At 35.8% G+C, this 16,999-nt stretch overlaps 1 protein-coding gene across 2 annotated transcripts in view; it reads left to right on the top strand.

The window, feature by feature from the left end:
• Nucleotides 1-1,280: 1,280 nt before the first annotated feature.
• ASPM (asp (abnormal spindle) homolog, microcephaly associated (Drosophila)) overlaps nucleotides 1,281-16,999 on the top strand; it is a 44,039-nt gene continuing 28,320 nt past the window's right edge. For both annotated transcript variants that reach the window (XM_004685485.1, XM_004685484.2), the window contains exons 1-16: nucleotides 1,281-1,568; nucleotides 3,111-3,254; nucleotides 3,413-4,865; nucleotides 7,128-7,232; nucleotides 7,615-7,761; nucleotides 9,059-9,304; nucleotides 9,559-9,626; nucleotides 10,963-11,104; nucleotides 11,597-11,727; nucleotides 12,213-12,388; nucleotides 13,379-13,524; nucleotides 13,620-13,705; nucleotides 14,380-14,601; nucleotides 15,570-15,777; nucleotides 15,881-16,023; nucleotides 16,142-16,270. In XM_004685485.1, the coding sequence (XP_004685542.1) occupies nucleotides 1,281-1,568; nucleotides 3,111-3,254; nucleotides 3,413-4,865; nucleotides 7,128-7,232; nucleotides 7,615-7,761; nucleotides 9,059-9,304; nucleotides 9,559-9,626; nucleotides 10,963-11,104; nucleotides 11,597-11,727; nucleotides 12,213-12,388; nucleotides 13,379-13,524; nucleotides 13,620-13,705; nucleotides 14,380-14,601; nucleotides 15,570-15,777; nucleotides 15,881-16,023; nucleotides 16,142-16,270 (3,834 nt within the window). The remainder of the gene's footprint in view (nucleotides 1,569-3,110; nucleotides 3,255-3,412; nucleotides 4,866-7,127; nucleotides 7,233-7,614; nucleotides 7,762-9,058; nucleotides 9,305-9,558; nucleotides 9,627-10,962; nucleotides 11,105-11,596; nucleotides 11,728-12,212; nucleotides 12,389-13,378; nucleotides 13,525-13,619; nucleotides 13,706-14,379; nucleotides 14,602-15,569; nucleotides 15,778-15,880; nucleotides 16,024-16,141; nucleotides 16,271-16,999) is intronic.

The raw sequence follows: 16,999 nt of genomic DNA on the forward strand, positions 1-16,999 counted from the left end.
TTTTTTTTTTTATCTCTGTTTCTTCTGCTTGGTTGTTTGTGCTACACAAACTCTTAATTTGACTTTCTTCATTTCCCTCTCATTCTGCTCCAGGAGACCACAAAGGTAAAGCTAATAAATGTAATTCTGAGTGAGATGTATTGGATGGGAGAAAGGACAGATCAGTTTTTGCCTATTTGACAATTTTGCCTAAGGTTATACTAGGCATCTACAAGGATTGCTCCATTTATTACAAAAATGTTACTATCCTTTCAGCATAATCTGTTTACAAAATTAAAAGAGAGGGATTTCAATTCTAAGTCCCTGATTTTACCAGGGTGGCCCAGTGTAGGGCCAGCTAGGCACAGAGCAGGTTTTCTATGATCTAGACAGACTGGTAAAGGAAGAGTCCTGGTGACCTTGGTGGCTTTTTCAGGCTTCTAATGATCTTTCTACACCATTTATAGTGAAGGAAAGGCTGGCAGGCCTCCCAGCCTTCAGGGAATCTTCACTCATTCTGGGCTCTTTGCCGTTCTTTGGTAGTCGCTTCTCTGGTCTCTGCTGCTACACAGTAGAGTAGTTAGTGTCTGGTCTACCCTGCTTCACAGTGCTCTGCCCCCATTCATCCTCACTGCGACCCCGTCCTTACATACTTAGCCTCCAGACTCAGGTTGGTCCATATATGCACGCCCACACCACACTTCAGGTACCACCATCAGGCACGCATGTAAGGAACACAGGTGTCGGACTATGGATGCTAGTGGCTGCAGTGCAGAAAAAAAACCTGATCACTTCCATTTACCCTACACCCAGACGTTTTCTCTCAAGCAGAAAGTAACTTGGAGCCAATGCGATTTCTCCCAAACCTCCCCCCACCACCCATACAAAAAGGACAGGATTATTAGCAATAGCAGAAAAAAAGAGAGATCTTTACTGCCAGAGGTGACACCACACCTGCCCATGCAATCATTTAAATAAGGCACTGGCCTTTCATTGGGCAGTGATTGCTGCTCATTGATTGGCTTGAGGAGGAAGTGGGCGGTTCCTGGAGGTGCTGATTGGCGGAGGCGGGAAGTTTAAACGGAACCTCAAGCCCGCACTGTTTTGCTTTTCAGCGTTTGCAGCATCCGGAGTTGCTTGCGTTACAGTCATTTGTTTCCTTTTTCCTGGGGTGTCGCCGCTGGGAAAGAAAAGCCATCGAATTCGCCCCTACGACCCGAACAGCTGCCCCGAAGGTTAGCAGTGGCCCATCTTGGGCCTCCCGGGTGTCCGACCCGGGCGGCCGAGGTCTCGAAACTGCCATGGCGACAGGGCGAACGGGCCGCAGCTGCTGGGAGGTGAGCCCGGGAGAGGCAGGGCGACCCCGCGGCGCCGCGGCCCCGGGAGAGGCGGCTTCGCCGCCGGTCCTGTCCCTCAGCCATTTCTGCCGCTCGCCTTTCCTCTGCTTCGGGGATGTCGGCCTGGGAACCTCGCGGACGCTGGGTCTGGCCCTGGCCAACCCGAACGAGGAGGTGGCTGAGGTGAAGATCTGCCGCTTCCCGGCCCCGGACCGCGGCTTCAGCGTCACGCGGCGCTTTTTCGTGTTGCAGGTGAGCCCGGGGCGCGGCGCGCGGGCTGCGGGAGCGGAGAATGGGGTGCGGCGGGCGGGGAGCGGAGTCCGGGTGCGGGGAGCCGGCGCCCTCGGCCTGAGGTGCGAGCGCGGCCGGGCGGAGAGTAACAGGTCCCAAGCCCCCTAGTGAGTAAAGTCCATTGCGCAGCGCTGTTTGCAGTAAGGGATCAGTGCACACACTAATGATTTAGTGCTCTCTTTTTTTCTTTTCTGTCAGTTTCAGAACTTCGTTTTATGCATGTGGTTTCAGTAACTTCCCCTGCAAGTTTCTTCTGCGATGCATTGATCAGAATAACATTCTTACCCATGTCACTAAAAAGCAGAGCTTTTAGGTTCTTATTTTGATTACTGTGGATTTTCCACTGAGTATAAACCTCTGCGGGTATGAATATAGACCATGAATTGAGGAAGTTTTAGTTGTTAGTAAGTAACTGCTTTACCAGGTAGACAGAAGCAGCTCTAGTTTGAGATCCGTGGACTGGCCTGTAATCAATCTGCACAGCTACATTTCAGAATCTGCACATAACTCTTGTATTGATTTCTTCATTGGTCACACTAAAGGCTTTTTGTGTGGGTGCATTTCTTTTATTACTTTTATAAGTAAATCTTACTGTTAGTTTTAAATCAGCTGTTAATGATATTATATGTTTTCTCTTTCAAAACAAAATTTATCTATTTCCCTGGAAAAATAGTAGGCAGTTTGCTTTGTCATATGAGGCTTTTGCGTTTGATGTGGCATGTTGGTGATATGGAGTGTAGAGCTCAGCTCCAGTCTGAGCTCTGGAGTCAGACTGCCTAATTTTAACTCACTAGCTGTATGATTTTGGCAAAATATATAAAGTTTCCTGGGTCTCAGTTACTTCATCTGTAAAATGTGCATACTCAGTCATAGTACCTGCCTCCTAGGAATGTGAGCATAAATTAAGTAAATAAGATAACCTGATACTATGCCTGCAACCCAACATGTGTTTTCCAAGTACCAATAATGATGATGGCATGAACTTTACAGGACTTTGGGAGGAGCAAAGTAGTCAGTTGATCATCATTACATTTCTTTTTGAAGAAAGTCTTCAAACCACAGTCATTATATTTGTAATAGAAACACTGTACAAATTATTTAGCGTAAAAATTGCATGATTTTATTTGTATCAAGTCCTGATGCTGTACAAATGTTAATCTGGACTAAAAATTGTACGGTAAATCTTATGTACAATTTTTAATTCCAAATGTGCAGGCTGTGCAAGAAACAGAATTAAAATAAAATGATGTGGAGACTGTTCTATTGCTTTCAGATACTGTTACTTGTTTTGAACCTTTTTATTATTAATGACTTTTTTTCCTTGTAATGAATTGAGAAGTTAGTGGAGGGAAAATTAGGTATTGATTTGTTAAATGTTATTAGGGTGTAGAGTGTTACTAATTAATAACTATTAACCCTGTGCTATATTCTATATTGTATATATGTATATTGATTATTATATATCATTGCTGTTATAGTCATCTAAAATATCTTTTTATTAAGCCTAAAGAAAAAATTGTTATTTCTGTCAACTGGACACCTATTGAAGAAGGCCGAGTAAGAGAGATTGTGACATTTCTTGTAAATGATGTTCTAAAACATCAAGCCATACTACTAGGAAATGCAGAAGAAAAGAAAAAGAAAAAGGTAATATGTTTTAATTGCTTTATGATCTATTCTAAGAAAGTACTTAATGATATGTTACAGTTATTTTGATAACAATATTGAAGGAGCATAATACTGCTTATTTAAGGTAATGTTGAATAGCTGTTAATTTAATCTATATGTTTTGTTTATTTCTGCAGAGGAGTCTTTGGGGTACCACTAATAGAAAGAAACTATCAACCTCTTCAACTCACAAGCGGACTGCATATAATCAAAATATTAATAAGACATTTAGTGTCCCCCCAAAAGTTGAAAGAGTTAGGAGCCCACTACAGTCCTGTGAAAATTTTGCTATGCATGAAGATTGTTCCCCAACAGAAAACCATTCTTTAATCCTTAAAAATGAAATACCCTTATCACCTATTAGCTCCACTTTTAAAGAATGCCAGGATGAGACTGGCTTGCCATTTTGTATACGTCGATCTACTACTTACACATCTCTTCCTTTATCTGATAATCAGGAACTATTGAAAGTAGAACATGTTAACATTGCAAAAGAGTTTAATGAGAAAGTTATAACTGGAACTTCCTCTAACTCCATAAATAGTATTAATGACCACGTTGATGAAGATAAACTTATTCTTACCCCAAACTGTTCTTCAACTTTGAATATTACACAAAACCTAGAACATTTTTTAAGTCCAGATTCCTTTGTGACTAATAGCCATGCAGTTAATAATGAACTAGAATCAGTGGCGACTTTATCAGATACATTTATGAAACATAATTCAAGGCCTGTGCATTTGGAATCAAAAATTGTAGATAAGATATACCGTACCATTTTAAGTCCAGATACTTTCATAAATGATAATTATGAACTAAATCCAAAGCTGGAATCAGAGTCAGTTCAACCCATTCTATCTCCAAATCAATTTGTAAAAGATAACATGGCCTATTTATGCACATCTCAAGAAACAAGTAAATTATCACCATTACCAAATGAAGCCTCACTCTGTCCTCAAGACTGCAGAAGAAATGGAGTTTTACCTTGCATTCCTGAATGTCAGGACCCAAAATCCCCCAAAGCTATTTTTGAAGAAGCCAACACTATAGAAATGAAGTCAAATTGCTACAGCCTTATACAACAAAATCAGTCTAAATGTTTGGCAGCTCAGGAGGTTTCTAGTTACAACCAAGAGAAACAGCTAAAAAGAAGGCCAGTACTTTCTGCTACTATTACCAAAAGGAAACCCACTTGTGCGGGAGGAAACCACACTGATACTGGTAAACCAAAGGCAAAAAGATCTCTCAACAGTGCTGTAAGTAAATGTGAAAGAGTAATAGGTAATCATAAAGATACTTTTACTACATATCTTCCCATTATACAGCCACAATTAAGAAAGTGTAAGAGTTACAGAAATGAAATAACTCCTTCCTCAAAGACATTTTTAGGTGCTCTCAAAAGAAAGAGTGAGAGATATGTGGAAAATGCAGATGTGAGCGTGACAGTTATGGAACATACGGAAGTCCAAGAAATCAAAAGAATCCACTTTTCTCCTATGGAGTCTTCAACTGTTAAAAAAACAAAAAAGGTGATGACGCCCACATTAAAACGTACTCACAAAGACAAATTGAACCTGCAGAAGAAAACCGGTAAGTTTTATGTATAAGAGAAGTATTTTTGGTTTGAAAAATGATATTGCTAAGCTTGAATTGACTTGTACATTTAATTTTTTAATGGTAATAGAAGATAGGGCTAAATTGTGAAATAGTTGTGATCTTATTTAGAATTTGATGTTTCGTTCATCGTGATATTCTGCATTAATTCAGATTTTGAAATGGTACGTTAAAATGATTTTCTTGTTTCCTGAGTTTTGTGCCCAAGAGAAATACTTTTTCTACTTGCTTCACCTTAGTCCGGACACTGATTGGAAGGCCCAATAAAATGCCTGGCCCTTTGACTAACTCCTGAGGCCTGCAGAAGAGACCTTTGCTTACCTGTGCTTCCAGTGACTTATTGTCTTAGCTTTTATTCAGTCATTAGTAAGGAATCAAGATAGCACCCAGCGCTGTGCATTCCTTAATGCTCAGACTATTGCCTACTCAAAAACAGTCAAGGCTAATGCCATTTTGAAGTCTAGGCAGGAAAACAGGCCAACTAGTCATATAAGATAATAGGCTTCTACCATGCCTAAGAAATATCTCACATCTGTATTTTTATCTTATTTTCTTTAAACATCCCTAAGTTGAACCATTTTCTTTATATTTTCAACTTGAATTGTGTTCTCTGACTATTCTTTCATTGTGTGGCCTTACCAAACTTAATTCTCCCATTAACAGTTTTCAGTACGACCTCTCAATTATGTTTTCTTTGCTACATTCCTGACTTTGGGGCTCCTTGCATTATAGTGGCACCTTTCTTATTATATTTACTTCCAAAACATTGTACTCTTTTCTCCCATAAAAAGAAATGAAAACTGGCCCTCCCTGGTGGCGCAACCGGTTAAAGCACAGCACTATGAAGCTACAGCAGTCACTGCAGCACTAGTTCCATTCCTGGCCAGGGAGGTGACCCAATTGGTGTGGCAGATCTCTCCTGGACGCGCTGCTCACTTCAGCAGTGTATTTCAGCCTGTTCTGCTCCCTGTTCTGTCTCTGGTGAATCCTCTCACCCCCCCTGCACCTCTAACCAGTACCCCAGTTCTATATGCATAAATAAATAAATCTTTTTAAAAAATGAAAACCAACAGCAATAAAACAGCTCAAAGCTCATTTTTTCAAATTACCCCACCCATGCTGCTCCAGTGTCAGTGAAAGATTATGCTCCAGATTTTTACATCTGGTACATGATAACCTTCCCAAACTGCTACTGTTACTATTCTTTACAATATCCTTGTGGAAGATCTTTCTTTGACTTGGATCATCTGACCTCAAATCTCTGATGTGCCAGATAGGTAGAAGTACTGGCTCCTGTCCAATATGTGTCCTCCTTGCTTCCTTGTGCAAGGACTTTCAGTGGCTCCCTGCTATTATGAGATGATTTACAAACTTGCTATTCTGTTGTTGAAGATATCTTCACATGATCTCTGTTATTCAGTCTGCTATCTTAATTCTGCAATATTCAAGCTGTTCTAGTGTTATCATTCCACTTATTTATCCTCTTACTTTCTTATCTGTTGTTTTCTCATGAATTCAGAGGGCTATAAACAACTTTTATTAACTGTTATTCTATAAACGACTTGTATTAACTGTTTTTCCTTTAGCAACGTTAAATAATCATGTTCCTTATTTTAACAATTTGCATGCATTTGTGGTCCCTTTAAATCAATTTAATTTTTTTCTGTAAAGGTCCAGGTAGTAAATTTTTAGGTTTGCAGACCATATGTTCTTTATTGCAACTACTGAGCCCTGTCACTGTAGAAGGAAAATAGTCATAGATACTAAATAAGTAAATGGATATGATTGTGTTTCAATAAAATTTTATTTATGGACATTAAATTTTGGATGCTCTCTTCTCCTTGTTCTCATAAATCTTCTTGTATATGCTTCACCTTTACATGGTATATTTCCTTTTAAATTCCTGTAGCATACTGAGAACTTCTGTGCGTAGAGATCATAATTTTCAATTTTCAGTCTCAGCACCTAGCACAGAATCTGGTATATAGGCACACAATAAATTGCAGTTGAACCTGAAACATAGCTTTTATAGACAAAACATGAATTGTATGTTCCAACCTGTAGTTTTCAGATGAAGTTATTGTTGACTGCTGATCTTGTAGCATCATACCAGGATCATAGTAGTTATCCAATATTTAATGAATATGATTGTGATGAGCACAAACTTTAACTTTTTCACAGCTCATCAAGGAAGTTATTTTATCTTTTAACACTATTCTGTTTTTTCATTTATTTCAGATTCACTAGTACACAGAACTCCTCATTCTAAAATCAGAAAAAGGACAAGACCCACTGTTGCTGTGGCTCAGGCCAGTTTGACCTTCATAAAACCTTTGAAAATAGGTAAGTGTTTATAATCTTTAGTCTGAGAAACCAACTTGAAATGAAAGTTAATTTCATTTCATTTAATCTTCAGTGAAGGTTAATTGTAATTTCCATGTAATTGAAGAATCATGTACTCAAATAATAATTAGGGCATTCCATCAGATTTTAATAAAATTAACTCTCCTCAACTTAGAATTTTAAATAACCGGGAGGTAATACCTTATGTTTTCTTTTTTGATTGCATTTTATACTGAAAATGTTTTCCACTACTTATAGTAAGTAGTGGAAAAGCAAATAGTGTTCAAGGTTCTGAAATTAATCAGATGGCTAATCATGATGGCCTATTGCAGTTAGTATAATAAAGGAGAATTTCATTTGAAGTAACCTATTGTTTTCTCAGATATTCCCAGACACCCAATGCCATTTGCTGCCAAGAATATGTTTTATGATGAACGATGGAAAGAAAAGCAGGAAAGGGGCTTCACTTGGTGGCTAAATTTTATATTAACTCCAGATGACTTCACTGTAAAAACAAGTATTTCTGAAGGTAAAAGTTAATTTGCTTATTAAATGTAGGCATAGTTTTTAATGTAATGTTTTAATCTTATATGTTCTATTGTAATTATGACATGTTTTGCAAATTCATTGACAATCCTCCTTCAAAAAAAAGCAAAGAAAAAAGCAATTCATTTAACTAAGTGAAAAATGTTTCGTAGGTGAGAATTTGTAGGGAATATTTTATAGAAGGCACTGAAATATTTCTTTGTGCTCTCCAATTTCACTTATCAGCAATGCAATTTCCAGCCTTTCAGGGGAATGGGTTTTATTTGAATACATATTTAAGCTGAGTGAAAATGGCTACTGAGAAATCCAGTTCAGTCTTAAGTTCATTAATTTAATGTCATGTCCTGTTGAATAAACTAACAAACCACTGTAAACTGATCACTTCATTTATATTGTCTCCACTTTTTTTTTTTTTTTTTGCCTCCCTCATCAGTTACCTTAGGTTATGTTTGTAATTGAACTATAGAATTATGAAGGATCTCAGAATAAGTTGTTGCCAGGAATTTTTAAAACATCTCAGTGTTTACTCTGGAGAAAAGAAGACTTGGCTAGAAAAAAGGGAGCTACACTACCCTTCAAACACTTGAAAGATTTTCTCTAAAAACAACTTCTGTAGTTCTTCCATAGAAGTTACAAGGATTACCTCAATTCATAATCTGAAAAATCTCTCTAAACATTTAAAATGTCAAACCATCATTTAGGCTGTATTTAAGGTGATGATTTCTCTATTGTAGTATTTAAGGAGAACTAGTCTGTATTTGTTCAAGAAGCATATAGAGATTTTTTACCTTAAAAGACCCTTTGATTAGGTGATCTCTAAGATGATTGTTTTCCTAAAGTAAATAAAATCTAACTTTTAGTTCTCAATAGAAAATATATTTTATAAAAATTCAGATTGCATTTCAAAACATGTTTGATTAAAATATTACCTTGTTTGAGTGTTTATCTTTTTTATGTCTAAAGATGATGGAAACAGAGAAACCGTGTAAGAGGCTATTTCATTTTTCTAGAATAGAAATGATAATGTTTGAATGATAATGTAGTGGAGGTTGTGAAAAGTGGTTAGACTTGGGGTATATTTTGCAGGTAGAGTCAACAGGTCACAGCAGTAGTTTGACCAAGATAGGGAATGAATACTGACACATTGACTTTGAGTTGAGAAACAGAGAGGCAAACTTAAAAGGGACCAAGAATAGAGTCTGTTTTGCCATCTTAAATTGCATATGCTGGATTTAAGGAACTCAACATTTAACCAAACCGTTCTTTTTTTTCCCACCCAGTCAATGCTGCTACTCTTCTTTTGGGAATGGAGAATCAACATAAAATAAGTGTTCCTAGAGCTCCAACAAAGGATGAAATGTCTCTCAGGGCTTATACTGCTCGGTGCAGGTTAAATAGATTACGTCGTGCAGCATGTCATTTGTTTACTTCTGAAAAAATGGTTAAAGCTATTAAAAAGCTTGAAATTGAAATTGAAGCTAGGCGGTTAGTTGTACGAAGAGATAGACATCTCTGGAAAGATGTAGGTAAGAAGACTAACAATTTTGAGATTAATTTTTTTTTAAAACACTCGACCAGATATAGTGAAATAAATACACAATTGACTTTATTGCCTAGGCGCTCACAAACTTAAATATGATCATTTGTATATTTGAAATGGAAGTATACTTTATTTAAATCATGCCAGTGCCTCATTTTTCTGCTGATTTCTCTCCCCTAAATTTTTTTTTTTTCTTTTGATTCGTGTACTGAGTTTACTTACTTTTCACATGCATTTCAGGAGAACGGCAAAAAGTCCTGAATTGGTTGTTGTCATATAATCCTTTGTGGTTACGAATTGGCCTAGAGGTAAATAAACATTTTAGATTTTGAATTAAAAATGAGCATTATATACTTTCAATAGCTGTTTTAACAAAATAGTGGTTTTATTTATAGTCATTTGATTAATTTAGCTGATCTTGCAGTATAAGATTTAGGTCCTTGAATAAATGTTCATTGACATCTTAGACTATACCTTTATATTTTATTGTTATATTGTTACAAAGCATTTTTTTCTATTAGTTTCTTAAATATATTTGATTTGATGCTGACTATAATCAAAATATAAAAATAATAAGTTCTTATTTGAGCTGTAGTAAATGGCAATCAGACTGTTTTAAATATATTTTCTAATTTAAGCCTCTCCAAAATACAGTGATATGTTAATATTTCCACTTCACTAAAATAAACAGGAATTTAGATATTATATGCTGGGATATCAATAATTGGGTGAGATTTAATTCTGCACCAGCCTAATATCAGAGTCTAACCTTGTAGCCATTTTAAGGGCACACTACTCAAAAAATGTCATTTAAGTTTGAGTTTTTTCCCATGGTTTTAGCTCGATAATGTTAAAACTGAATGAATTAAGAAGTCACTAGTAGACTGTTAAAAATGTGCTTATGGCCCTCCCTCGTGGCGCAGCGGGTTAAGGCACAGCACTGAGAATCTAAAGCCGCTTCTGCATGAGTTCGATTCCCGCCTGCCCCGGAGGTGACCACATGGCGTGGCAGACCTCTCCTGACCCGCCCACTGATCCCCTCAGCAGTGTACTTCATTGATCTGCCTGTTCTGCTCCCCACTCTGTCTCTGGTGAAGCCTCTCACCGCCCCTGAGCCTCTGGCCTGTACCCCAGTTCTGTATGCAAAAATAAAAAATAAATAAATCTTTAAAAAAAAAAATGTGCTTATATGTAAAGAAATCATCTGTATTTCCATTTCCTTTTAGTAGTTTGCTGGGATACTTTTTTGAATCTTTTAACCTTTGTCCTGTGGCATATCCTGTTCTTTAACTTATTTAAATCTGTGCAACTGAAGAGACTCTACAATAATCTGGATTTTATTTATCAAGAAGTTGAAGCTTAGAAACACAAGTGATATGCTTACTATGGTCATATAGCTTAATGGTAACATGGCTTAAGTTTTAGTTCAGTTCCCAAACCCTTTCATTAATCAGAAAAGTATATGTGAACTGACCATGCTTCACATGTCAAATAATTCTAGGTATGTTACTTAGCAAATACCCATGTCATTTCTGTACTAAGGATAAAGTTCATTTTGAAATCATTGTCTACTCTTCCCCTATTTCATTTCTTTGCCTTTAAGAGGTAACATAGTCCTGACTTTACCCTTAATTTCTTTTTCAGACAATTTATGGAGAACTCATCTCTTTGGAAGACAACAGTGATGTCACAGGATTGGCTATGTTTATTCTTAATCGCTTACTTTGGAATCCTGATATAGCAGCTGAGTATAGACACCCCAGTGTACCTCATTTATATAGAGATGGTAAATAGTTCAGTCTCTACTGCATTATTTCTGCCTAAATGCTTGCTTTCTCATTTTTCTTGTTTAAATTCTGCCATCTCCCTTCCTCCGCACCTGTCACTAACCATCATTTCCTCTATCACTATTTACAGTTATATTTAGTTCTTTCTTATAGCTACCCAGTCTGCTTCCCTACTGGACTCTAAACCCTGTGGGGGAACCTTTTTTTTTAGTTTGCTGCTATTTATCTTGCATATAGAATGATGTCTGCATATAGTAATTGTTCATTAAATATTTCTTGAATGGGACAAGCTAAAATTTTTTATGTTACTGTACCTCTCTCAACCATGGACTGGAAATATTAAGTAGTACTTGTGCCATATTATGAGTATTGAGTGAATTTATAGATATTCAGCACCTTGTTGTTTTTACTATTACTATTTTTCCTGGCACATTATATTTTTATTTGTCTTTTGTAGACTAATTTGACATGCTTTTTGTACTTTATTTTAGGTCATGAAGAAGCTTTATCTAAGTTTACATTAAAAAAGTTACTGCTGTTGGTTTGTTTCCTTGACTATGCTAAAATCTCCAAACTAATTGATCACGATCCTTGTCTCTTCTGTAAAGATGCTGAATTCAAGGTATACAGTTCTCAATTTACATTTTATGTTTTTTTGTGTTTCACATTTGAGGCCTTCACTTGCTTGTATTGTATATTTTCTTCTTAGAAAAAAATTTAGTTTCCCAATGAACAGTAATCTGCCAGGGAAATCTTATCAGTAATTCTAATTCTCCAAGCCTTTTGTTGGTGAGCATTTCACCAGCAAGACTTACATTACTTGAAAATGAAACTCCGGTTGACTTGAAAGTGAATAAATTTAGAGGGAAAATTATTTCTGAATTTAATATATTATCAAATTATTGCTCATTTTGATAGTGTACTATCATTTATAAACATTTTTTAAAAAGATCTTAAATTGTAAATATATGAGATTTGCATTATTACCAAATTATATGAAACTTATTCTTTTTATACCACTTTATTTTACAGCACAGAATAATTTGAAAAGTTTGTTTTTTGCTTTATATAATTGATATATAATACCTGAAACTTGTTTCTCTATAGACTAGTAAAGAAATTCTTCTGGCTTTTTCACGAGACTTCCTAAGTGGTGAAGGAGACCTTTCCCGTCATCTCAGCTTATTGGGACTACCTGTTAACCATGTTCAGACACCATTTGATGAATTTGATTTTGCTATTACAAATCTTGCTGTAGACTTACAGTGTGGAGTGCGTCTTGTGTAAGTACTAGAAACAGCTTTATTTTTATCTAATGAAATGAACTAAAAATTTTTTCTGTGCGTGCATAATTTTTCTTGTTTTTTCATCTAAGGAAATAAATTTTGGGTTAAATAAATTGTGATAAGTGTCTGTAGCAGTTATGTAAGTATTTGCACCAGAAAAATGTCGTTTCAGTACCAAAAATCTTGTATGGAGTCCTTTCTTCTTTTTTACATTCATAAACCTCAACCACTAGTTTTAAAATGAGAAATAACTATTTCCTAGCCATGGAGCAACAGAGTTTTTGGTTGTTTTTGGTGGTTGTTTGTTTGTTTGTATGTTTTCTCAAATTTTATTGATTTGTCCGTACTTAATATGACTATATCATTACATACCATGATTGTCCATATTGCTTCCCCAACCAGTACCAGACATCCTTTGCTATCTTGCAAATGTCCTTTTCTTCTCTCTTTCCCCTCTTAACTTCCTGTCCTTTCCCTTTGGTGATCAGTTATATGTTTCACATAGTCTAAGAATTTTTGGGGGTGCTTTTTCCTATTTGTTTCCTTTGGTTATTTATATTCTGCAATGAATGAAACATCTAGTAAGTGTCCTTCAGTTTATGACTTACTTCTTTTAGCATAATCACCTCAAGAGCCATACTTTTGTCCCAAAGGCACTATTTCATCTTTTTTAAATAGTTGAGTAGTGTTCCAAATATATTCCATGATTTCTTTATTCAGTGTCTGTCATTGGGCACATAGACTGGCTCCATAACTTGACTGTTGTGAATACTGCTGTTATGAACAGAGTGTATAATGCTATTCATCTTTTTTATTAGAGTTTTCATACTCTTCGGGTAAATACCCAGCATGGTATAAGCAACAGAATTTTGACAATTTTTTTTTTTTTTGAGTCTTTCTACCCTACAACCTTTTATTTTGGACACTTTAAATATTTAAATGTTACTTTTATATAATAATTTCTACTGAAAATTCCTTTGCCTTTAGGAGAATAATGGAACTGCTCACACAGAATTGGAGTCTCTCAAAGAAACTTAGGGTCCCTGCAATAAGCCGTCTTCAAAGGATGCACAACATTGACATTGTTCTTCAAATTCTTCAATCACGAGGAATTCAGTTAAATGACGAGCATGGTAAAATAAAAATCAAGTAGAGATAAGATCTTTTCTTCTCACTGAAAATTGATATGTACATATATTGTGCAAATGGATTATGTTTTTATTTGTAGGAAATACAATCCTATCTAAGGATATTGTGGATAGACACAGAGAAAAAACTCTTGCATTACTTTGGAAAATAGCATTTGCTTTTCAGGTATTGTGCATTTGGTACATTTTGAAAATTTTATAACGTTTATATTGATTTGTGAAAGCATTTGTGTCAAATAAAGACTGACAATAGCAAATATTACTGGCTAAAATTTATTCTCTGCTAAGCACAGTGATAATTGCTTTATATATTCCAACTTAATCTTCACAAAACCCCTAACATATTGGTGTTATCATTAATATGTAATGAGGGCACTGATGCTAAAATGTGGCATCACTGATAGGAAGCAGAGCTGAAATTAAAGCCTAAGTTTACCTGACCCTAAATCCTATATACAGTTGACCTTTAAATGTTCAATACTTCTGAAATGTCTATAGTCATTGTATGGTATCAGAGGCACTGGCTTTGGGATTCCTAGAGATACCAAAATTTGTGATTTCTCCAGTGACCTATTGCTGTCCCTTAGTAACCACAGGTTCTGTATTTAACCAGCAGATATTAGAGGGTGATTGAATCTGAAAGTGAACATGCTAATGAAAAGTGTTTGTCAGTGGACATGTGCATTTCATGTCCACATTAAGGGTCAGCTGTGTTTAACCAAGCAGCACATTCCACCACTTTTATGTAGACCTCAGTTGTCCTAAAAAAAATTACAAGACTGACTTTAGTTTACAAATAACATGAAAAACATAAAGATGTCTACCTATTTTGTGTTTTAGGTGGATATTTCCCTTAATTTAGATCAGTTAAAGGAAGAAATTGCTTTTTTAAAACACACCCAGAATATGAAGAAAGCAATGTCTGTAATATCATGCTGTTCTGAGGTTGTTATTAATAACAAAAGAGATAGAAGGAATAGTTGTTCCTTTGAGCAATGTGGTGAAAACATCAAGCTATTGATGGACTGGGTGAATGCTGTTTGTGCCTTCTATAATAAAAAGGTAACTATTTTAGCTTCATTTTGGTTCTGTTTTTGTTTTAGCCTAGTATCTTTAAATAAATTTTGGTATAGGTCAATTAAGTTTAATGCATAGATCTTTTTAGTTTAAATATATCAGCAAACTTTTCCTCAACTGCGTTAGGGTGTGTACTACATCATACACCATATTTTATGTGTCACCAATTGCAAAAATATTATCACTAAAAAAGAAGAAATACCCTAAAGGGGAGTTTTAATAGGAGACACTTGCTTAGGAATAGGACACCAAAGGATCACATTCTTATTCTCAAGGTAAATGCAGATATGTCTGCCACATAGAAAAGAACCAATAAATAACCTTACCATGATGTAAAGCGAGGAGAAAAAAAAGTCTAAGTTGAGTCTTATTATCCTTTGTATTTCAGAGATAGTGTATTTCAGAGTGAAAAGTAAATACATGAGGGCCTCCTTGGTGACACAACTGGTTAGGACTCAGCACAACAAGCTAGCCACAGCTGCTTCAGTGCAAGTTCCATCCCCTGCCCCAGAGATGTTCCATATGGCAAGGGAGACATCTTTCACCTGCTGGCTGCTCCCCTCATCAGTGCACTTCATAGAGCTGCCTGTTCCTCTTCCCACTCTGTCTCTAGTGAAGCCTCTCACTGCCTTGCACCTCTGGCTTGTACCCCAGTTCTGTGTGCATAAATAAATAGATCTTAAAAAAAAAAGGGAAATACAGGAAAGTAAAGTTTTCTTACATTTTGAGTATAATATCTGGAAAGGAATATAAAACAAGAACAAAGATATAACTAAATCCTGTGTTGGAATAGTTAATTCTTTATAATGGAGAACTTGGCTATGAATAAGGTATTAGTAGGTATTGTTAGCAGTTAATGTGATGTTATTAACTGTTAAAAGAAATTGTGCACTACAAGAACATTTGTATCTATATTATAATCTATTAATTTTTTTCCTGCTATTTCCAATCAGGTGGAGAATTTTACAGTATCTTTCTCAGATGGTCGTGTGTTATGTTATCTGATCCACCATTATCATCCTTGCTATTTGCCTTTTGATGCTATCTGTCAGCGTACTACTCAAACTGTGGAATGTACACAGTCTGGTTCAGTGGTGTTAAATTCATCTTCTGAATCTGATAGCAGTCCTCTGGATATGTCTCTTAATATACTTGATAATGGTCAGTCCCTTTTGGTTGAGTAAATTTTCCATTCTTTTTCTTTGCTGTGCTGACTATTGATCAGGTTGGCTAATTTTTTTTTTTTTCCACAATAACATAGTAGACAATACATCAGAACTACACAAAGAACTCCTAGAAAATGAAAAGAAAAACTTTCAGTTGGTTAGGTCTGCAGTTAGAGACCTTGGTGGAATACCTGCTATGATTCATCATGCAGATATGTCAAATACAATTCCAGATGAAAAGGTAAGTAAAAGGAAAGTTCTTAATAATCCTTAATAATAAGAGTTTCAGAAGATGATAGTATATATCATACATTCCCTGTTGACCTTCTGTTTTCAGCTTTTTCTGTATTTTCTCTTAGGTTGTTATAACATATTTGTCATTTCTTTGTGCAAGACTTTTGGATCTTCGTAAAGAAACGAGAGCTGCTAGAATTATACAGACAACCTGGAGAAAATATAAACTAAAAACAGATCTAAAGCGCCATCAGGTACTCCTGAAAATATACACTATAAAATATACATTAAACTATAATATAAATGGTAATTGATAAGATGGTCAATAGTTCATTGTTCCTTGCTAATTGTTCTTACATTTTACTGATCTATCCAGTTTTTTAAGTAATTTGAGTAATTGTATATGTTTTGAATTGGATATGTGTATTTTTTGCCTAACCCCAGATGTTTCCTTCATTTGATGTATCTTTCAGCTGCCTTCCACCTGCATTTAGTTTTCCTTAGGGGAAGTGAAATAACTTAAATACTTTGTAAATTTGTAAAGAATAAACTGGGAATACATAACTTCACTCTTCATTCCTTTCTGTTGAAATCTAACCTGCCTGAAAGGGGTTGGGATTTTCCATTAACTTTTCATGCTGTGTTCTAATAGGCTTAACTTAAACTAGTGCTGCATGGGCCTTTGGTGTCAAGGGCCTGTTTTTGCTGTCTCGTTGTCTTCTCATTTGGCCTGCCTTGTAACTATCTTCCAGATTATCCTTTATTACTTTAAAAGTGGTATTTTTGGCACCCATTGTTTTAGTAAAACATTTAGGACATGGGCACAGGGAAAGGGATGTTATATATCATTTCTCTACTATCCCATATAATACAAAAATATGCATGAATGTAAAATTGGTTTGAGTTCTGAGAATGTTTTTTTATCAACTTGTGAAATTCTGTTCAACAGTCTATTCTGATCCTTTAACCTCCCTACCAGTAAT

This window comes from Condylura cristata, unplaced genomic scaffold (genome assembly GCF_000260355.1).
Source record: "Condylura cristata isolate star-nosed mole 26May11 unplaced genomic scaffold, ConCri1.0 scaffold00018, whole genome shotgun sequence".
Taxonomy (NCBI): Eukaryota; Metazoa; Chordata; class Mammalia; order Eulipotyphla; family Talpidae; genus Condylura; species Condylura cristata.